Source organism: Embiotoca jacksoni, unplaced genomic scaffold, assembly GCF_022577435.1.
Source record: "Embiotoca jacksoni isolate LCO1_2020_lvr unplaced genomic scaffold, fEmbJac1.0.p SCAF_66, whole genome shotgun sequence".
NCBI lineage: Eukaryota > Metazoa > Chordata > Actinopteri > Embiotocidae > Embiotoca > Embiotoca jacksoni.
The window spans coordinates 732,733-755,923 of NW_027185421.1; the positions used below are offsets into that span (position 1 = coordinate 732,733).

The 23,191-nt window shown below is 43.1% G+C and overlaps 1 protein-coding gene across 1 annotated transcript in view; it reads left to right on the forward strand.

The window, feature by feature from the left end:
• The window catches only part of LOC138213973 (raftlin), a 99,619-nt gene that overhangs the window by 70,193 nt on the left and 6,235 nt on the right, over positions 1 to 23,191 (forward strand). Inside the window, exons 7-8 of the mRNA XM_069175319.1 lie at positions 6,819 to 6,937; positions 20,087 to 20,190. Of these exons, the coding sequence (XP_069031420.1) occupies positions 6,819 to 6,937; positions 20,087 to 20,190 (223 nt within the window). The remainder of the gene's footprint in view (positions 1 to 6,818; positions 6,938 to 20,086; positions 20,191 to 23,191) is intronic.

The window sequence follows — 23,191 nt, forward strand, 5'->3', positions numbered from 1 at the left end:
GCTGCCGACTTCTTCGTCGACACAAGAGATCACAAAGGATCATCGGGGCAAAAAAAAATAAAAAAAAATAAATCACATTTCCTTTTGAGGAACGTTTAATCTTGGGGGAATAATGAGTAGAAATAATAGCCTATAAATACATTTTAAACATTTGAATGAAGACAAATAAAGATACATAAATCGGGCAAGAACTCAAAATCAAGTTTTATACACAAGGTATGAATATCTATCGCAATCAAGAATTAAACTAGCTGACTTTATTGTTGTTTATTTGGAAGCGTGAGTGGATCAGACTTTAGTTTAGATGGTAAATGTGTACGTGGGCCCTGATGTGTTGCGTCATTAATTACTACATCAGTGGTTTGCGTTGAAATTTTATCATTATATCCATGTTTTTTTTTGATGATATTTTAACTTTCTATCCACCGCCATTAGTTTATGACCAAGTACCTGCAAACTTTACCCATCAGCCTCGGCTGTAATGTTGCTGCTAATTAGCGCCTTATTAGCGCGCTGACATGGTAAACGCTTTTCACGGCTTCCGTGTTGGTCGCGTGAATCTGCGTACGTTTTCTCAGCGGCGGGTTCGAGAACAAATACGATGAAAACGGATGTGCTTCATTTCTGTCGTATCAAATTTGGTTGAGTATTTGTAGAAACAGGTTTGATAACATCATTGTTGTTTACGCTCTAATTTGGTTTTGCAGAAGTAAAAAAAAAATGTGCTGGTGTTTCTTTGGTTTTTTTGGTTGTTTTTTTTTTTTTTATCTCTCTGGCCCCGGTAAAAAGGAGAAGCAGACGTATTTTTATTTTTTTGTATTTCAAAATTCTCCCCAGTGTTTCGTGTCCATACAGCCCAAGGATGTTTCTTGGCCTTGCAGTTTTGCAGCAGTTACAGACTACATTTACGGATGTTTTCAGGAGGATATTTTGAAGATATTGCTCAGGGCTGAATCATGTTTCTTCCCCTCGGTCCAGAACAAACAAACAAACCCGCTGCGCATTTGAAAACTCTCTTTACTAATGAATTAGAATGACTTTCTAGCTCCTGAAGTGCTTTGCTCAGAGGAGCTCATCCTGAAGGAGGGCAGAGCGTCGTGGCTTCATATCTCAGACCTTCATTTTAAAGTCCTCCTGATTGGAAAGTTGTTGGCGTCTGTAATTCTGTTGTAATCCGACAAAGATTATAAATCACATTTGGTGTTTTTGAAAAAACAACAACAACAACAACACAGCAGATTTCTTCTTCTGATCTACTTCAGAGTGAGTCGGCGGCAACCGTTACCAAATTAAACCATACATTAACAACTATTCATCATCGTGCTGTTGTTATGCAAAATCTATCATTCGGTAATTGATTGAAATTAATTATCCTTTCAGCTCTGAGCTTTTGAAGCCTAAACTCCAAACAGTAACATCATTTATAATCAGCTCGAAAGCTCTGGAAGAGATGCGTACCTTAATCATGGTGGTAATGGACACGTATTAATATTCAATATTAACACATGGTTTCTGGAGTGTTCATCAATTTAAATTTAATACTTTTCAACATCTTTTTAACACCAGATATAATCAAATTAAATACATTTTTCACCGTTTGACAGTATTCTCATGTTGGTGTGCGCCTCCTCCTTCTAATAATAATTCCTCCCAATATAATTCATCAATTAACAAGATCTGGACCCAAATAAATAGCAAAAAATAATACCTTCTTGAAATTGTTGCTGCCAACGATATAAAGGGGGGAAAAAAGTTTCTGGTGGAGTTTCACATGAAAAAGGTTGATTTCATATGTGTTGCCTCAGGTCTGAAGGTGCTGCACTATTGATCGGGCAAATAAAATATCCAAGACTTTTCAAAACCTGCGAAGGTCTTTATGTGGTGGGACTGAATTCAGTGCTTTTTATGTATTTCGTAACATCCTGTTAGAAAGAAATTGGCAGCAGCATATATAACATTTATAAAGCTCTTCGTGATTGTGAAATCTTTGCTTTGTTTTTATGGCCACCATAATCACATTCATATGATGTTATTTTGGAAGCTTAAAGGGATTTATCTCACTTTTTAAAGCGTTTTTAAAGTTGAACTTCTCGTGACATTTTGCAAGAAGCATAAAAATGCTTTGAATAAAACACATTTTGTGTGTTGTTGTGGTTCGTGTGACTGATCGTTCGCCAGGAGTTCATAGATTTCCCTCGTTTTGTATCCTTCTTCACTGTTCACGTTCCTCCAGCCTTCTTTTTTTTTTTCCAAAAACACTCTGCTACCTCTGTATTATTATTTTCTGGGCTGTTTGGCGTCGTCCGGAGGGACGCACCCTTCCAGACATAAAAACACGCCGCGTCCCCGCGCTCCCTCTGAAGATGGGTTTCCATGGTGAAGCTGGATGAGAGAGCATTAAGGGGCATTGTTTGCATGCGTGTGTGTGTGTGTGTGTGTGTGTGTGTGTGTGTGTGTGTGTGTGTGTATGCGTGTGAGTGTGTGTGTATGCGTGTGAGTGTGTGTGTGTGTGTGTGTGTGTGTGTGTGTGTGCGTGTGTGTGTGTGTGTGTGTGTGTGTGTGTTAGAGAGGACTCGCTCAGACGGTGAGAGGAGACCACGCCCGAGCCACAGGGTCGGATATTGTAGTGATATTGAATTTACAGATTCTGAGACCGTCATAATGAAAGCATTAAAAGATTCGTATGCAGGAACACACACACACACATACACACACACACACACACACACACACACACACACACACACACACACACACACACACACACACAGGCCACCGTACGATCACATGTATACAGACACACAAATACAGAAACATACCTGGGGGGGGGGGGGGGGGGTTGTTTACTATAGACCTGACAGTAACGGTGTTGACGAGGAGTTTTGCCTTTGTAAAGATTAAGCTTCCTCCAGAACCACGGTGAGGATTTGTTCTATTCATATGCATGACAGCCAGCCATCACTGGTTTCTAAATTTGGGCAACGGAGGAAGAAAAACCAAAGGAAGACGAGAAGAGAGGGAGATACGTGGAATATGAACCTCCAATAAGTTTTTTTTTTTTTTTTTTAACTGTGAAATGAAATTCGGAGGATGGAAACCCTAAAGACAAGTGAACACATGGGACAGAAAGTTGATGAGAGGTGGATTTAAAGCGCTGACAGTCCCACTTCATGTTGGACTGCACAGCATTTTTTAATCCTGTGTCCCGTGTCTCTCTTATTGAGACGATGTCCCACATTTTGATGGCCTCTAGTTTTCCAAAGTCAAAGTCAAGCAGGACGGACGCTTTTCTAAAACCTGAATATGCAGCTACAAACAAAACATCCAAATTTTAGACTGTCTCTCTGGTTCGTGTCCCATATTGTCCTACATTATCCCACACTGTCCCATATTGTCCCACACTGTCCCATATTGTCCCACACTGTCCCACATTCTCCATAAAAATAGTCAGCATGTAGTTTTAGTGTGTTAAAAAAAAAGTTCCAGTGGTCATGCGTGTCATTTCCTGTGAGGACGGAGGACAAATTCCTTCCACAGCTCCGCAAAAGCTCATTTGACAGCCTCAACATTTCTGTTAGCTGACTCTGAAATGCATTCAGTAAGTCAGTGGAAATGGAAAATGGAAATTAAGGAATAATATTAGAGATTAAAAATTCTAATTTTTTTGAAATGTATATTAACTAAGCAGGTCTCTCACATTCTCTCCCACTTAGTAGTTTCCTCTGAATTCAGACCAAAGCAAATGAAGTGAGCATTTACAATCCCCTCCTCCTCCCCCTGCCGTGCTGCCCTTCCTGAAGTCTGCCCGGTAACCCGCAGGTACCAGCCTGCCAGCTGCCAAACATCTGGCTCCACAGGGAAGAGCCACACATCCAATCACCCACCACGTCCCTCCCTCGTCCTTTTCCCCCTCCGTCCCTCTCCGCGGATGTCCACTCGTTCCCGTTTGAAATATAGATAAGCTGTCAGCGGCCCGCCTCCAGCTGTCTGAGGCAGCGGCTGCCCGGCACGCATGTTTAAAGCATGTCAGCAGACATGACCCGGGGCAGGGTCACTCTGCAGCTCAACAGAGGTCAACCGGGCTCAAACACACCGCCGCTGATCTGCACGAGCTCACGGACGAGGCGGCACAGATTGGAGATTGTAGATGTTTTTTGTTTTTTTTATAGACATCTGGTTTGGTGCCGTTTTTCTGCTCTGGAGAGGAAAGCAGTCGGATTTACAGATGTAGCACCTTAACTGGTCCGAGGTCATGAAGACCCACGAAAGAATATGGAAAACTCGACCGTGTCCGAAGGCAGCAACCAAACCAGCACGCAGCACTTCCTGTCAATTCAATTCAAACGTGAACTCACCTGCGCACTCAAGTCAGACTTTTAGTTCAGACTGCAGACAAATCAAATGTTTTCCTCAAATCACATCTTAATAACAGACAGTTATTTGCAAGTGAACAGAGCAGATTTGTACAGACTTCCCCCAACATATCCGCATGTGTTGCTATGGTAACGGCGTGCACACCAGCTACTCCGGCGACGCAGCTTTTCCGACACGGACGCTGCTGGTGGCAGCAGACGGTTTATTTCGGCTTCTGTCCTTCAAACTGTTCTCGTCGTTGTCCTCTACAGCGCAAACATATACGCTTTCCGTCAGCTTCAAATCACCATGGCAACAAACGGATTCGGGCTAGCAGCCTGAACAAGGCTAAAATGTCCGCCGTGAAAAGGGTCTGGTACTTTCATTTAAACTCAAACCGCGATCCGGTCGTAAATCGAACCACGTGGCACCGTTATCCTGAAACTAGGACGTTTTGCTCCGTGGACCAACGCAGCTGTTCCACGTTTCTTGATGTTGGCAGTTTGTGTCGAGCAATTAGGAACAAACAGCCTCCGAACTGCAGCCGACGACATCACGGGTACCTACGAACACGCCGAACACGCCGAACACGCCGAACACGTCACACCTTCCTCTGAGTCACGGCTGTAACTTGCATCAGCTCCGTCTCCTCCCACCAACCTCCTGTTGATCCACTCGTGTTGTTCGGGTGCTGATTTCAGCTGCTGCGTGTCACCCCGCTGCCCCCCCCCCACCTCACCCCCTGTTTTCCAGAGCGGCTCTATCTGCATGCCTCGCCCTGCGACCTTGAGTGTGTGTGTGGGGGTGGGGGGGGGGGGGGATTTCACTGAGGGGTGCACGGTGGTGTTTTTTTTTCTTTGCTTTCTTTTTTTTGTTTTTTTGCAAGTGTAAACAACTTATCCTCCGTCGGCCCGCTGGCTGCTCAGCTCAGCTCTCAGTCAATAGGCGGCGAGATAATGTTTATTCGTGCACGCTAACCAGCGCGTTCCCCCGACGGACTCGACGCCCCCGGCAACACCGGCTCCTTCTTCCTTTTTTTCTTTTTTTTTTACTTGCTCCTCGCTCTGCTCTCTCTCCTCTGCTGAGAGTGTGTGTGCATTATCACCAGAGACAGGCTGCTCACCGGAGAGCGACGAGACAGAAACCCCGTCACCATCTCACCTGGCTGATCCGCTCCCCGGGGCCTCGCAGCTTCACGCTTTTCCACCCAAAAAAAAACAACAACAAAAAAAAGGTTTCTTTCCAATTATATGCTGAGCAGGTAAGGACTGAGGAAGGTGGAGGAAGGTGGAGGAAGGGGAGAGGCTGAAGGGGGTTAACAACGACAATGTGTGTGTTTGAGGGAGCCGGCGGACGTCTGAGTGATGTCTTCAATTGAGCGTGCACACGGGTCCTAAATGGGTTTTCAGGGAGGGGGGAGGAGGGGGGGGGGGGGGGGGGTAAAAGAGCCAGTCATCCTCCAACTCTGTCTTGCTTCCTTCCTCCCTTTTTCCCTCCAGCCACCCCCCCCCCTTATTATTAGGGCCCCCCCCCCCAGTAATGAAATGTGGAGTGTCTCGTATTGGAGCCGGCGCCCCAGCAAACTGTATTAGTGTGTAAATGGTGTGGAAGTAATGAGAAAGCACTCAGGCCAGCTGGGAGGACCGGACCGTGGGGCGAGCATTGTGTCCAAGTGTGTGTTCATCAAAGGAATAACAAGAGACATCGGGGTGGAGAGGGTTGGGGGGGAGGGAGGGTGACCCCCCGGCCTCACGGGAACCCGAGTGGTGTTCAGTGTCTCGGGTGCCAATCCCGCCCGCGATTGTTAGACAAGCTTAAAAAAAAAAAGAAATGTATTTCAGCACCGGCGGCCCCGAAGCATCGACGTCTTTATGCGCCTCACTTCATTTAAGTCTTTTTTAAGGTGAATAAAAAGCGGCCCGAGCGAATCGGGTTTATGCTTTCATGCCCCGCGGACTGATTTCATTAAATCAGCGCAGCACGTTCTGCCCATCGCTTAAAATCTCTCCATCTTTTCTTTTTCTTTTTTTTTTTTTTTGAATTAGTGCTTTCTGTATCCTCAGGACGTGAAACTCTGCCGGTATTTGAAATCCCATCATCGGCCGTCGACTTCACCTCGCTTTAATTAGCCTCTATTTAAAAAATTAAAAAAAACCTCCATAATGCCTCATCTTCTTTCTTATTTAAAAGATCCCAGAAGGGGAATACCTGCTGCTTTTCTCTTTTTTTGTGTGTGTTTTTTTACGCCGTCTTCTTGCATAATGCATAAGTGCCCATTGCTCATACAAATGGCTGCCACCACCGGCGATGTAATAAAGGGTTAGGGTGTCTGAGTGATATCTTTCCATTTCCTCTGACCCTGAAGGAGCAGCAGAGACCAGACCGACACGCTCCATCCTGTAAATACTGCTTCTTCTTTTTTAACGGCTGGATTTCTTTTTTTTTTCTTTCTCCTTTCTCTGCAGATTTGCTGCCTAAGTCGGTGGAAAGCGTCTTCATTTTCCAGGAGGCGAGCGAGGGCGAGGCGAACGCGGCCGCCCCGACGTTCGACGCCATCGTGGTGGAGCAGTGGACCGTCATCGATGTGAGTGGAGACGTTTTCTCCGTGCCGTCACGGCGTCGCCGGGTTGTGTTTTTTTGTTTTTTTTGTGTGTGTTAGAGGAGTTTGTGCTCTCGCGTACAAAATTTTCAGCAGATTCTTTCCGTTTTCAGCGGCACATTTTTAAAACCTCCTCCTTAAGAGACTCCACCACTGTTGTCACACTGATATCGTGCCCTTTCTCCACCTCCTTCAGCCAGCCGCTTTCCAACCCCCAACACACACACACACACACACACACACACACACACACACACACACACACACACACACACAATCCCAAAGGCAAATCTGGCAAATCTCAATTTATGGGACATGTGTCGCGGCCGCTTGTCTTATCAGGTGGCAAACAAGCCCTTATCTGCCCACCGATTAGTGTCTCTCCTCAACAAGTTCACAGTTGGAAATTGATTTCTGCCTCGAGTTGAAGGGTTTTGCAGCCATTTTACTGCCTTTCCGTAAGTATGTGTGTGTGTGTGTGTGTGTGTGTGTGTGTGTGTGTGTGTGTGTGTGTGTGTGTGTGTGTGTGTGCGTGCCGTGCTGAGCATGCACGTGTTTGCGTTCGCCGTGTGTCTGCGGATGAGTTTTGTTGTGTGTGTGTGTGTGTGTGTGTGTGTGTGTGTGTGTGTGTGTGTGTGTGTGTGTGTGTGTGTGTGTGTTTGTTTGTAGATGCTATCTCTGTAATTGAATTTAGACTTTTTTGCGGCCCGCAGCCGTCCGAGTGTGAAAGGAGACTTTTGTCCCCCGAACGTGTCTCCCTGATCGACCAGTCCAGCACCGATGGCCACATGTGCCAATAACAACTCAGATAAAGTGGTCTGGCGTCCCTGGTCTGAGATGGGTCAGGGAACTTTTTGAAAGTCTTTTCCAGACAGGCAATTCGATGTTTTTTTGGGGCCAAGTCGTGGAACATCAGGGAATTTACAATTTTAGTTGCCACTATAATATTTTCACCGTAATCTCGGGACATAAATAAGACGTCTGTTTCTTATCTGCTCGGCACAACGTTCATTGTAAGTTATGGAATTTTCGGCGGGGAATTTGACCGTTGACCCGGGAGGGTGGTAACCGTGGTTACGGCTTTGTTGATTTACCGAGTCTCCCTCGGAAAACGTCAGCCGAGAACGACGCCAGACGAACACGCGGTGCTCCGGCAGATCCAATAACCCCCCCACCCTCGAGACTTTATCACAAACCGTTCCACCCGAGCGATCCGCTCCACCAAACCCGACTGACAACACGCTCTCTCACAAAGGGCGATCAGGGCATCATCCCTATTATTTGCGATAACTGACGAAAATTGATATGCAAAGTATCCTCACGGCTCGTTATTGTCTCGGTGCCGGAATAATTACAATGAAAAAATAAGGCTTGGTGATTTTTCTTCTTTACATACATCATCTTTTTCTCTCTCTCTCTCTCTCTCCACCGCTTCACACTTTTATTCATCCGAACGTCTGACAGGTGGTCGGATGTACGAAGCTCGGAGAAGGAGAAGGAGAAGAAGAGGAGGAGGAAAACAAGCTGTTTGGCTGAGCGTGCAATCATTTATATTGTGGTGGAGTGGGAGTGCAGCGTCTCGGGTGACGGTGACTGTTCATTAGTGAGGGGAAGAAAAGAGCTTCTAATCTTTATATTTATGAAGGACTTACATCATCATCGTCTGACATGCAGGATGTAGCGCGTTGCTACGAACCTGCTGTATTTCAGGTGATGCTCTAACTCTTCTTTCGCTTTCTACGCGTCGCGGTTTTCAAAATTCCCTTCGCAACCGGAAAACGATGACGTCTGAGCTACCGAACTACTCGCCGGCGGGTTTTATGAAGATTTGGGTGATGCAATAAGCCGGACCTGCTCGGTTCTTTTTAGGGGTTTAACCATTTTAATGGCTTGCGTCCCAAAAGTTTTAATGGCATCAAATCTACTGGTGTTTGCAAAGCAGCGGAGTGGCGACGAGCACATGAATGAGCTCCCAGTTTAAAATGAAGTAAAAAGGTCATCCATGCCAAAACTCAATTTTAGACCACCTCAAAACCTGTTTTATTGTGTTTTTTATATTCTACTATAACATAATTTCAGTCACTGTTAAAGTTCGGCAATAATTCCAGTTACAGTAAGTTTAAACTTTGGTTAGAAATACATCAAACGCAGCTACATAAACAGTCTACATTGGATGAAATGTTCTGAGCATCATATCCCTCACAAAATGACATGTTTTAAATCTCCAGAAGAAGCCACATAATTGAACTATTTTATCTCCATCTAAGTTAGCAGACAAGGCTAAACGTCTCACCAGACTCCAGATTTAAAATTATGAGGTGAAACGTAGAATACAGAGAAATGAATCTGGCATTAATAAGCTTAACCAGCGTTGTCTGAACTCATCCAGCAAGGTTTTTATGTAATAAATGACTTTCATTTATATGTAAAAGTACCACACTACAGCTTTAAGACAAGACACTCAGAGGCTGCCATATAAATTATAAACATACAGTCTTCTTATTGGGTAATTTATTTAGTTTATTATCTAATACTGCTAAACACTAAATGGGTTTTGGTTTAATATAATTAGATTAATGCTGTAATAAGACGCAAAAAACATCGGAATGTCTGAAGGAAACAAAATAAATGTCGTACTAACAAACTAGTTGCGATGGAAATGTTTTCTGCTAAATGACAGCGGAGCCGCAGCCTGAAGGAAAACAGCAGCGAAACAACATAATGCATCCAGTGACATTAAAGAAAAAGTAAATTACAAGCATGCATGCAGGAGGTTTCAGCAAAACTACAGGGCTGCATCGATTCTGCATAAAAATGCCATCAGGGTTAAAGAGCTCGTACAGACAACACAGGTTTTGCAGTCGCGTCCCAAATACACGAGGAGATGCAGCAGTCAGCTGATTACGACCGAGCAAAACAACAAAAAAAAAGAAAAGTGACCTGAATAAGAACCGTACGGATGGCAAGTGAAGTGTCTCAAAATGAATAACTCATCAAGAGCCTCTGCCATAAACTCCAATTAGGATCAGCTTCTCATCTCTGGTGTCCTGTGGGAAAATCAATACAGGAGCTGCCTCGAAGCTAATTGACTGAAAGCCCTTCTTTTCTTTCACTGAGCTTCACAGGAGCAACAACCAAACAAAACATGTTCCACCTTCAGACTCGCAGGAACAGCCGGTCTGTCTGCTTGAGCCGTGAGCCGGCTGCAGGAAAATGAAGAGAGGTCCTCGTCGCATTAAAGGTGCTTCTGTATCCAGAGAAAACACAGGAGCATCAGAGGCCGAAAAACATCAATATTTTTATTTTTTCTTAAAATATAAGATGAGCTGATATTCAGCCTCGTGTGACCGACGTGTATGAGGACTCCAAGATGAAGAGAAGCTTCTCTTTCATACCGGGTTTTTTTGGAAATGTTTTTTTTTTTTTATGCATCATTACCTACTTCAGCTCAGCCAGACCCATTATGGCAAATGCATGTTGTGCAACAAGATGTATTTTAAATTCTAAAGGTGATACAAAGATTGTACGAACAGGCCGAGAACGAGATGTGGAATATTTCTGTCTGAACTGATGGTGCAGCCGTAAGAAAAACATCCCACAAACATACATCATGCCAGCATCAAAGAGCAGAGGGTGTAGCTAGAGCCGCTACTCGCATAGCACACCTACATTTCTGAGTGAACTGTGGCCGGTTGAATTGCATTGTGGGTAATGTAGGCACCATTTACAAGGAGGAAGTATGGAGCATATACTGTGTATAAAAGTGGAAGTAGCTACCAGGTCTGCAAAATCATGCCAGTGCGGACGTGCCGTAAACTGCAATACTAGCGAGTGCCACTAGAGGTCGTCTCCAAAAAGCCTCCGGCTCCATAGACTCCCATTCAACTTCTCTCATCAAATCCAAAGTGAATAAAATGTGTCCATCAGTTATCTCGGTGTTGTTAGCTAAAGTCACTCCTTCTTATTAGTTTTCTGGAGGTCCATCTGAAAATAATCCCTCATTCATTAGAAAAGAAGATTCAAGAAGACCTGTTTTTGGGGGCGTGTCTGTTTGATTGACAGGCCTGTGGTGCAGTCAGGTTACAGCTATCGGTGGGCGGGACGTAGTATCATCAGGTTTCCAATCAGATCAGTCAGATCCACCGCTGGCTCCTCCCCCAGCTCGTCCAAATATGGTCACTTCCTGCTCCAACCTAGCAAAGATGGCGACGGATGAAATCCTAACTCGAGGCTGTTTTTACAAACCAACGGGTGACGTAACTGCTGGTTGCCGCTTAGTATGGACAGATTAAAACAGAGGATATTTCTAGTTCTGATGCGTTAATTTTGATGCAATACTAAATTGGTCTTTTAAAGGGCACCATTAATTTAGTATTACACTTTCATATACATGCAGTATGTGTGAGACTTGATTAAAATCATGTCCTTTTTAGCTTCTATAGAGACGAAACTTTGAGGATGATTTACCCTCATGAAGCTCTTCCTCAGATCCCCCCAGCCTTATAAATACAGTATGTTTTTTGTTTTTTTTAAACTCCATATAAAGCCCTTACAAAGCCACAGAAGACATTAATACAAGTGTTCAGGCTTGGCAGTGCGGTGAATTGATATATTAACTATAGGTGAAGTGGCTCCTTTAAGAGGAAAACCTTTTTGTTCAAGAGGTCCGAAATCAATATAGAGCTCCAGGATCTGAGCGTTCCTCCATCGAGGCTGATTCTTTTAAAAGGGTCAGTTAAGACCAAATCCCAGAAGAGCTCCATTCACACTGAGCTCTGGTATCCAGCCGTGCACATAATCTTGGTTTTATGTGCCTTGTCTGTGGGTGTTTGTGCTCTTCGGCCAATTCTATGAAGCTGAATGTATTTCATGGTGATAAATATATAAATCTCAGAACGAAAAAAAACGCATGAAATTTGAAATCACGTTGGGTGGTCAGGTATATGAGGGGAGAAAAAAAGGTGTTCTTCTGTTCCTGACTCTTGTAAATGCCTCTGACCAGAGCAGTAACACTGACACTGACAGTTTGTTACTCTAATTAGCGACAGCAGAGATGCAGCGTTGCTCTGCTGCTCCACCTGTAATCACAGGAAAGAAACCAAACGATAAACCTCCTCCTCTGGTCACCAGTGCTTTAAACAACGACTCAGAAACAAAGATAAGGCCAGGAAACAGGACAGGCTGCACACTGGCTCCCTGGCGACCACGAGAAATGGCTTGTTTATGGGTGTTATTACTGCTGCCTGAACCTAAAAAAATAACTGCTTTTATATTGGTTCGGAGTCCTTGCTAAATTATTCAACCCTTAGGACCCAAATTGCATCCAAATTCCCATCATTTCATCTGGGTTAAATTGCGCAGCGAGAATTCATCGCAGCACAGATCCCATGAAACTGCAAAACTTCAGCTTTCCAAAGACGTTAGTGTCTCGTCTGCGTGACGAAGCGTCGCAGAGAAAACCGGCTTTAAAGTTGCATCAAATGTAATCGTTATTAAAGCCCTGCGTTCGTCTCCACAGCCTCTACTCATGACTGAATAATTAATGAAGTCCAGATCGCTTCATACCGTACCATATATCAAAATAAACAAAGGAACTTACCCTTTCTGACAACATCTGTCATTTCTCTGTACGTCAAAGCTTTTTTAGCTGACGGCTAAGTTATTATCACATATCACAGGTCCTGAATGTGATTCCCTGGCTCGGCCACCGGGAGTCATTCATGAAGTTTATTTTCCGTCAGGCACTAAAGCACTTTTTTTTTTTCAAATTGCTGAGTCATGCAGTGTCTCACAAACACGGTTCAGATATTTCCAGATTCTAGACAATCTCCCCTAGACAATTATACAAAGATATCTCTACTGACAATATTTTTTGGTGAGACGCATGTAAAAACATGACAATTTCATAGGACGATTTTTTTTTTCCCTTGATATAAAGGCTAATATAAATAAACTCTAAGTATTATCAATTTAACTGATGAAAATCGAAATAGCCTAGACTGTCCTGAAAAAAACAAGATATAGCATGAATGGTTAGCCGCTATGATGACCAAGTTATGACCTTAAAAGTGAAAGTAGTGAAATTAAAACTGGCGAGGGATCAAAGGGTTAGAGATGGAAAAATAATACTTTTCTGTCTTTATGACTTCAGACGGATTGTTTTAAGGATGTAAAAAAACAGATTAGGTTTTGAGCCGTCTCAGCTTGTGCCATCTGTAAATAGTTTTTGATATTCCCGTTGAACACTATGGAAGTCATGGTGGGATTTTTCTGTCAGTAAAATGTTCTCTTCACCACTTCAAGCGCTTGCGGTTTTGATGACGTCGGCGGCCGGCTCGTTCTTTGATCCCCGACGATTGTAGAAGAAGTGTCTGTTCCTGCAGCAAAAAGTTAACATGAGTTCAAGTTTAAAGGAACGGCAGTCCAAAGTCAAAGCGAGTGAAAGGAGCTTAACGTTGTTGTCACTTATTTTTCAAGAATTCACTTGCATCTGCGGGTTTAAAGGAGCAGCGCTTCAGACAGTCCAGGAGGGAAATGATGTCTAGAACGGGATAAGGGTCCCAGAAACGGTCTTAACGCACAGAAAAACCCAGAGTGCCGATATTTTTCTGTGCGTTGTTTAACGATCACATGTGAAGTATCTGCCTTTGTTTGTGTTGTGGGTCCCCGCCGCGACCCGACTTCTTGTGCAGAGAGGCCGATCGTTAACGTGAAGCGCCCGTCCGTGATAGCTCTGTTTTCTGTGACTGAAGGTGAGAGAAGAGCTGACCTACATAGAAGCAGAGTAATTTGCACCGTTCCTGCTAGTGAGAGGTCGCGGCCCTTCTGTCAGACAGCGTGTCGATGATGCCGATAGCGGTCCGGGCTTGCGAGGGTGCCGTTTTTCTATAAGGTGGAACGAGACATAAGAAAACAGCAGCAACAGAATTGCAACGGAAACGCAATTTTCTGCTACTTTTGATTGACTATTTTCATTTTAATGCCACTTAATACTCCTCCAGTACATTTCATAAGGACATATTGTTATTTTAATTTCACTACATATGTTTGACTGCTATAATTCACGTTGTGCTTTTGAATAGAATAGAATCAAATAGAATTGAAAGCCTTAACTGTCATTGTACAAAAATACAAAATTAGCAGTGTTACTTCTGATCAGTTAAAACAGAGAAAAAGGACACATCTTATAAATATAGAAATATAATAAATACTTTAAAAAAAAAATCAAAGAATAGTTCAAAGTATTGCACTCTATTTTACTAAAGTAAATATTGCACCAAAAAAGTTTGTAAAAAGTGGTTCAGCAGTTGACGACATTCATCGTATTATATCTGTTTGCTGGTGGATTTGAGAGCTCTGACGGCGCCGGGAAAGAAACTGTTCTTAAGTCTATTAGTCCGGCTTTTGATGCACCTGTAGCGCCTTCCAGAGGGCAGCAGGTTAAACAGGTGGCACAAAACTCTGTTCAAGATTTAACCAGTGATTTAACACCGTTTCAGTCCGTGAACCCTTTAAAAAAAAAAAATGGTCTGCAGTTCCACCAGAGACATTTGTCCTTCTAAATTTCTCACACGGTTTCATTTAAATAATAGTTGAAGCTCAGAGAGGTAAAATTAGAATAAACAATGACAGACTTGGTTGTGAGACTTCATTTTTTCTGCCATTACTGACCTTTTAAATAATTTCACAGCCTCATTCATGGGTTGGGAAATTGGACTAAACTTACTCCCTCTCTGTAAAATAATTAAAAATAGCTCCATATTGACCAACTATGATGAGATTGTTACGCAATAATAAAATCTACAATCAAACAGTATAGATATTAAAATCTATCATATTCAGAGGCTGTTTTTTGCACCGTAAGTGCTTTAATTTTGAGGATTTTTAAGTGCATTTTGCTGATAACAAGTCATTTTACTCGGTTAATTTTGAGCACAGGACTTTTACCTGCAATGTAGTGTTAAAGGATCACCTAGCAACCACACCACGGAGGGTCGAGGAGAATAAAGAAATTGACGAGAAGATGACATGTACCCGGTTAAAAGGGAGATCTGAAGCGAACCGGAGTTTTGCACTTTTAGTTTGACCTGCGGAGGAGTTGAATTATAATTGAGGTTAACGTGATACAGAAACTTGTCTTCATTTCTTCTTCTTCTCTTCTCCAAAGTAGGATGTGGTTGAAAGAGTGAGCGTAACCTAAAAAAAACACGTCGGCTTGTTGCTCAGCCGCTAGGCTGATTTAACAAAGCAGTAAACAGAGACGCAGACAGGAACTCAGGATTTTGCTCTCGGCCCTTTCTTTTTTATAGAAATCAAATAATTAAGGCTGGTGACTGGTCTGATCTCAGACATTTGAATCATAAATGCTCGTATTTTCAGGATGAAAGATTTCCCTGACACGTGATGAACAGAATCGACTCCACCGGCTGATCCTTTGTTTCCCCAGACACCTCATCACGCAGCATCTTATCAGGTTACAGAGACTTAGTCTAGCCGGAGACTGAATGCACTCTGTGAGCTTTATTATTGTTGCAGTAATCCAGTTTTAAGCTCGGAAAAGGTCCCCTGGTAGACGATGTAGGAAAAACACGGAGATCAACTTAACTAAGAGAGAACATACAGAAAGAATAAATAAATAAAAAAATGTAAATGCTGTGCATGCAGCGACATGTTAAGAGTGTGTTGCAGTCAAAACCTCCAGTAAATGAATTTTGTGGTGAATTTCTTCAATTAACTTCAGTTTCCTAGGTCATGACTTTTATTGTCAACTTTTAAACCAATGATGACAAGAAAAACTGGAAATTTAAACATTTGCAAATTACATCATAAGTGGAAAAACTACGTCTGCTGATCGTGTGAGGCGACTGAAAGCTCCTGAACAGTTACTAAATGCATCTTGTGGTAAGATTATTATTTCAACCCGGTGATGTTTCAAAAGAATCCACGAGCCCCCAAAAAAACCAGCTTGACCCCTTTTATCAAAACGACACATCAGATGTGTTCAAACAAGCGTCAACCCGACAAAGCGTGAAATAGACACGCCCGTCCACTGCAGCTAAATGCAAGATAGCCACGCTTTGGCCTGTCCAGGCGTGAAAGTTACACGTTTTGCAATCGTGAAACTTGCCATCACGTAAATGTCACGTACAAGGACATCTTTGGTCAGTAGGTGTGGCTTGTTGGCATAAATTGCAGAATGCCATGTGAGACTATGACGTTTGAATCCAGGAGAATGTTTTTGTTTTGTTGTTTTCTAACCCCAACTATGTTTCTTTTACCAAAAGTTTCATTTTCCTTTAAATGAAATAGCTCGAAGCATGCAGTAGGTTTCATTTTCGTACGCAACAGGAAAATGTGTAACTTTCACGCCTGGACAGCAGCAAGCGTGGCTATCTCACGTTTTGCTGTTGTGGACGACAGCGTGTCTATTTTCACGTTTTACCGTGATACCGTTAAACAACGCAACAGGCGTGTTTAACGATAAACTGATATCATCTGAGGACTGATGAGACGGCGAGAACAATATGTTTAGAGAATATTTTAACCGCTTTGGGAGAGGACCAAAAAGGTTGCTGCTGCCGTGCTTTAAAACACTGATGCTGAATCTTCCGTTGCTGTGACAACGCACCAGGCTGAGTGAACCAATCGGGAGCAGCATCTGAATGTCCCCCCCTTTTTCTTTTTCTTTTTTTTAAAAAGGTATTTGCTTCATCATTATTGCACTGTGTCTGCAAGCCTGTTGACCTCAATGGACAGAAATGATTCAGAGCGGGTGAAAAGCAGCGTGATGTTTTTTTTATTACTGTCGGAGGAGGAGGACGTTCAAAGAACAACAACAGACCCGTGTTGTTGTTGTTGTTGTTGTTGTTGTTGTTGTTGTTGATGACTCAGAGGGCGCACTCTGAACTTCACCTGCAGCCTCCTCCGCTGTAGGCCTGAAAAAAAAAAACTTAGGTCTCAGGTCTATGTTCCCAAACACTGGATAATATATATCCATCGTTGATACTGAAAAGGACACAGGAGAGGTTCAGCGTTGCTTTGGCGACAGCAGAGAAATGGACTTGGAAAAAGAGCCATATTTTTGAGATAAGAAGCCCTTTAGCAAAGGAGCCGGACTTTTAACCGTCTCAAGAGGCGCTCTCAGGAAAAAGCTGGATATAATTTAAATCTCCAGCGCTCTCCGTCCTCTCACTGTGTGGCCCTCCTTTAAAGTCAGATAACATCGAAACGACAAAGATGGCGACGTGATTGCTTTTGTTTGTTTTTTTCGACTCGCCGGTCGCCCGCCGGAGCGCCGATGCGGCGAAGGTGGCCCCCGTATAATAAGTCAGGGGGAGTGGGGAGGAAAGAGAGAGAGGGACTGTGATTAACTCTCACCTACTCCAAAGAACAGCAAAGCCATTACAGAAAAATTATTTCTCAATTTACTTTCTGGGAAGGCTTTGAAGTGGAGCCTGTTTCTGGGAGCTGGTCCAACATAAACCAACAGAGAAATGTAGACGCTCCGCTCCCTGTAGGAACTCCAGAAAGTAATGCTTGTGTAAATAACGTCTTGGAAGAGCGTCTTTGTATCCGTACGATTAGCCAGAACCTGATATGTGACTGCTTCAGGTCTGTTTGTGCGTGTTTTCTGACATCCTGGTCAATAAGAAAGAAAAAAAACAAGGACGAAAAAGAAGGAGATGTGTGATGGTCTGTCTCTTACTTAGAAAAAATTTTCTCACTTTTTTGTAGAGCTGCACGTTCGATCCAGCTGCAATGTCAGAAGCAGGAAAAGTAGTCAGAAAATACTGCAGTCGTAGAAGGAATAGAGGCGTTCGTAACGGATCGATGGTCAGCGGGAGATGCAGTTGTACTTAGTTTGCTGTAATAGTGATTATAGTGGTAGTAGTTACAGTGATGAGGCTGTCAGGATCCAGATGTGGAGTTATAGTTGTAATCAGAGTGGAGACAGAAGCTGGTGAGGAGCGATCGAAGCATTAGTTGGAGAAATAGTGGCAGTTGTGAAGTCAAGTCTAGTAGATTTATACCGTAATACTGAATCAAATAACAGTGTTTTAGTAATGATTTGGCAGTGAATAACTTACTTGTTAGTATTACAGTAATAGTATATCAGTGTAGCGAAAAATTTAATTTTATCACTCGAGAATGTTTTTTTTTAACTAACTGACCCTTTAAAGTTTTTTCGAAGAACATTAATAAAATAAAAATACAATAAATTGAGGGGAAAAACTGTTTGTTGCATCTCTGTAGTGATTACTAGCCCATTTTTCTGTGTAGAAACGTATGTCATACCTTTTATATAACAGTCATCCTGGCAACCAATTAGCCATCTTGGTATTTTGGAGTAGGAAGTGACCATATTTGGGCGAGCTGGGGGAGGAGCGGGCAGTGGATCTAATTCAATCTGATTCAATCTGATTGGGCACATGAGGACACTATGCCCCGCCCACCTGTAGCGGAAACCTGACTGCACCACAGGCCTGTCAATCAAATGTCACTTTTTGAGGTCTAATATCTAATTAATGACGAGATTATTTACAGATGAACTGCCAGAAAACTATTAAGAAGGAGTGACTTTAGTGAATGACACCATAATAACTCAAAGAAAAAAACGTATTGACTTAATATTTCGTGAGAGAAGTTGAATGGGAGTCTTTGGAGCTGGAGACCTTTTTGGAGGCGACCCCTAGTGGCCTTTGCTGGTATTGCAGTTTAAGGCACTGCTACTTCCAATTTGATATTTTTTCAGTCTATGATTACGAGAGAAAAAGACCCCAAAGCACCACAAAGTCATATACATAACCCAGAAATGATCAGAGCAGAATTCAAGACAAGATCAGAGAGCTGATGTCACATTTCACTGGATTCTGTAACTCTTATTCAGCAGTCTGAAAAAAATAAATAAAAAATAAAGCCTGTTGATTTGCTCGGGTTTTGGATTTTACTCTGAAGTTTGGATTCTCATGACTCTGAGGTGGAAGCTCCTTCAGGGACTAAAAGGTCTGCAGCCTCTTTAAGTGACGGAGGCTTGATGAAGGCCAGTGGACGGTCCCGTACGGCCGCACCAACACTTCGCCTGCTGCAGCTTTAATTAGACCTGATTTTCACACTTGGCCGTGCAGCAAGCTGAGGTGTGATTCATCCTCCGCTCTTGTGCAGTCGGTCGTGCTCTGTGTGTGTGCGTGTGTGTGTGTGTGTGTGTGTGTGTGTGTGTGTGTGTGTGTGTGTGTGTGTGCGCGTGTGTGCGTTGCGTGCGTTGCGTGCGTTGCGTGTGTGCGTGCGTGCAAATGCATATGTTGTTGCAGGTGTGGGAAATCAAAATGACACGCGTTGAGGTTGTTTTTCTTTACTTTCGGCCGACGCCTCTTACGGCACGACAACAAACCACACACACACACACACACACACACACACACACACACACACACACACACACACTTCCTCTCCGAACAGGTTGTACTTTAATGTGTGTGTTCTCTAAAAGTACAAAAACTAATCTGTGTTTTTCCACTTTAAACGCCACTTCTTTTCTTTTTCCCTTCCTCCTGCGTCAAAAACAAGCGGTTCAATATTTGTCGCTCGATTTTTAAATCCACCACGACTCATTTAATTGTATCCGAACAGTGCAAACAGCATTAAAATGTTTACCGCCAAGTGAGCAGTTTCACATGAGCAGTCTGTTTGCTCAAGGACTCGCTGCGCCGACAAACACTTGTCATGAATAGAGATGGCTGCCATGTTGACTCGTGGCAGCTGGGGAGTTTCTGCAGCAGTTGATTTATGTCTTTGTTTTTTATTTTTTTATTTTATTCTTTCCCATGTTCGCTGCTGCTGGAAAACAACCTCTCAGACTGCACACAATACATTTTTATTAAAGCCAAATCGTATCCCAAAGAGACGCTGCAGTACTTAATTGTTTTAGATGAGAGTTTTCTAAGTGACGCTGACAGAACTTTATTGCATTTCATATGTTTGACGCTTCACGGCTGTAATCGCAGCAGAGAAACGCAATCTGAAGCACAGTATGCCTGCGTGGAGTCCGTTGTGCCGTGCGTGCGATGTTTTGAGAGTTTCAGAGCTCTCCAGGTTGATTGCGGGAGTCGTAACGGACATCTTTGTTTTCATCCGCAGGGTCTGCAGGTGAAGGCTGATTACGTTCCTCTTCTTCAGTCCCTGGCCACGTTTGGCTGGAGGCTCACCTGCGTGCTGCCGACGCCTGTAATCAAGACCAACAGGTAATCAAGCTCATCGAAAGGGGGGCGTTAGCTGACCTTTGACCTCTGTTGGCGGCCGCAAATTGCAAGAAAAGCGATTTACTGAAGTATTTTAGCTGCACGAGCCGTAATGTGGTGATACCTAAAGGTGGTGGTGGGGGGGAAGGGGGGGGGTCACTACTTATGCACATATTTATACACGATCAAATAAAGATAGAATAGAACGATATTTGCGGTAAAATGAAAACGTGTCCACAGACGAGGTAGTTAGAGGCAATTTGTGCAAAGCTGAAAAGTGTTCACGACAGATCATCAACGAATGAGTCCACCGTTGTGCAGTTTGATTCGTACTCACTTTGAATCGCTGTGTGAAGATCTGTTTTTGACTTTGATGTCTGCTGAGCATCAAAAGAGACAAATTAAACCCTCCAGTGTTGAAAGCAGTAGAACCAAAAATCCTCCAGTAGGGATGCTTATTTATTTTACAGGCCGTGTAAATACTGTAGAGATACTTTAATTGATATTTTACATGTATGTGGGTTTGTTTTTTTTGTCATACTGGTGTCATCAGGTACATTTAAAAATCTCTCTCTGTCCTGTGAAAACCATAAATCCACTTCGATGTTAAAATATATTGAAGTATTACATGGCTCTTTGTTTTTTAATGATGTATTCAAAACATGTAAATTCAGATTCAAAGGTATCAGAAATGTAGCTCAGGATCAGAAGTAAAAGTCTTCATTATGCAGAAATATTCCTTTAAAGCGGTATTTTATTATGTTTATTCATGATCAGACATTATTGGATTATAACTGATGCATTAACATGCAAGCAGTCTTTTAATCTCCAGTCAAGGTGAAGCTCATCAATAAGTTTTTATTTATACAATATTAATCTGCAAATGAACTTGTGAGCAGAAGTAGAAGAATGAATCAGTATTTCTCTACTGGCTTAGTTGAAGGGGGAAAAAAAACCTCTCAAGTTTATAAAAGAACTGAAAGTGAAACTGGGCCTCGTGTGAAAACTTAAAATCCAAATCTAAAGATATTTTAAACTTGTAGTTGCGTGCTACTGTATTCCCGTTAAACTGTGACACGGTATGAAATATAATATGCACAAGTTACAGTTCAAAGAAATATGACTGCTTTGGACAGAAATTGACCTAAATCTGCGGCGGTTGGGGCTGAGCGGTGAGCGGTGAGCTGTGAGCTGTGAGCGGTGAGCTGTGAGCTGTGAGCTGTGAGCGGTGAGCTGTGAGCTGTGAGCTGTGAGCGGTGAGCTGTGAGCTGTGAGCGGCGGCTCTGACTGTTGGTGGAAAATCTCTTCACAGAAATGTAACGGTTGCTCGGCTAAGCCGGCGCTGACTCATCACTCGTGGCTGCTGCATGAGTGTACATCCGCTTACGGTCAAAGGCCTCGCGTGTTCTCAGAACGGCTGAAGAGCTCCGCTTCCGATTTTGAGTTTGTTTCTCCATGATGATGATGACGATGATGATGATGATGATGATGATGATGATGATGATGATGATGATGTTTTGATAGCCCGATGTGTCACTCCAGAGTGATACAACAAATGAAAACACGACAGGAACAATGAACACACTTGAAGGCCTTCGTGATCTATTAAAGCTGCTTTTGCTTCCAATGCAGTCAGATCATATTTCACACTAATAACCACAAGATTAAGTGTTTATCTTCATCATGTAAATAATGTCATGCAACGGTTTAAATACGCAGAAAAAGTTTGAGTTTGAAGCAGCTGTCAAAACAAACTTTTCAGATACTATAAGCATCATACATTAGATTAGGTCCATAGACATTACATAAATAAGTAATAGATTATAAATTATAATAGTGGTTTGCTAAAGAAAACTAAAGTATCACCAGTCAAAGATGAATATTAAGTCCCTGTATCAGTTCCTATAAAATCTGCACAAACAAATGCAGCTTAAAACAATAATATTGAGTAAATATTCATAATAAACCATTAAAAAAAAAGCTACCGTATGAAATACATGAAGCAAGACGACACAGTTGTCGCTTTGTTAATAGGCTGGAAGTATATGTGAATGGGATTTTGAATTGGGTTTGACTTTGACTCTATTTAAACCCAAATTAATGCTCAAATGTTGCGTTAGCAAGAGGTTAGCGTCGGACTGCTAAAGGCTAGCTTGGTTAGCAATAAATAACAAGAACAATTAGATTCTATTAAAGAATAAAAGATCAGTTCGAAAAAGAAAGTCACAATAAAAGACAGTGAGAATGCCTGCAGATGATGATCTGATAAGGGCAGAGTACATAAAAGATGCTCATCAGTGTCAGTTAATCTGTTGCTATGGCAACTGAAACCCACTTACCGGCAGGCGGGACGGAGCGTCGTGGGGTTTTCCGATCAGATCCCTCACAGCGCGCCCAAATACGGTCGCTTCTTCCTCCAAACCATCCGAACTGCTCAGATGGCCCCGAATCCGAAATCGAGGTCTTCGTAACTACGGCAGTCAGGAGGCTCGCGAAAGACAACGAAAAAGATGCGAAACATAAACTAAACTAACAAAACAAAAACAGGGCCGAGAGAGAAAACCACGAATGACACCGAACAGAGAGAAGTGGGCGGAGCCATCAGAAACACCTGAGCTCTGAAGTGTTTCCATCATCAGGCTGACCGTCTGTTTGCTCCGCTGCCACCTCACTGCTCGTGTTTGCTGCTCTTTCACTGCAGCGCTGATTAATTACCTCTATTTTGGTCCTTTGTTACCCCCCCCCCCCTCTCCCCCTTCCTCCCCCCTACTCCCCCCGACCCCTCCCCTTCCCTCTCGCTCCTCTCTTTCAAAATGCCGAAACACAACAGCACAACATGGCTAATTAATCAGCGTCGGCCTAGATACGGTTACAAGACGGAGCTCCTTCCTCTCGCCGCCTCAGAAACGTGCCGACACGATGCTCGACGATCTATTTCAGATTAGCGCGGCAGTCATTACGCTTGTTTTTCGTGGCGTCGACTCCTCCGTTGTTGTTTTTTTTA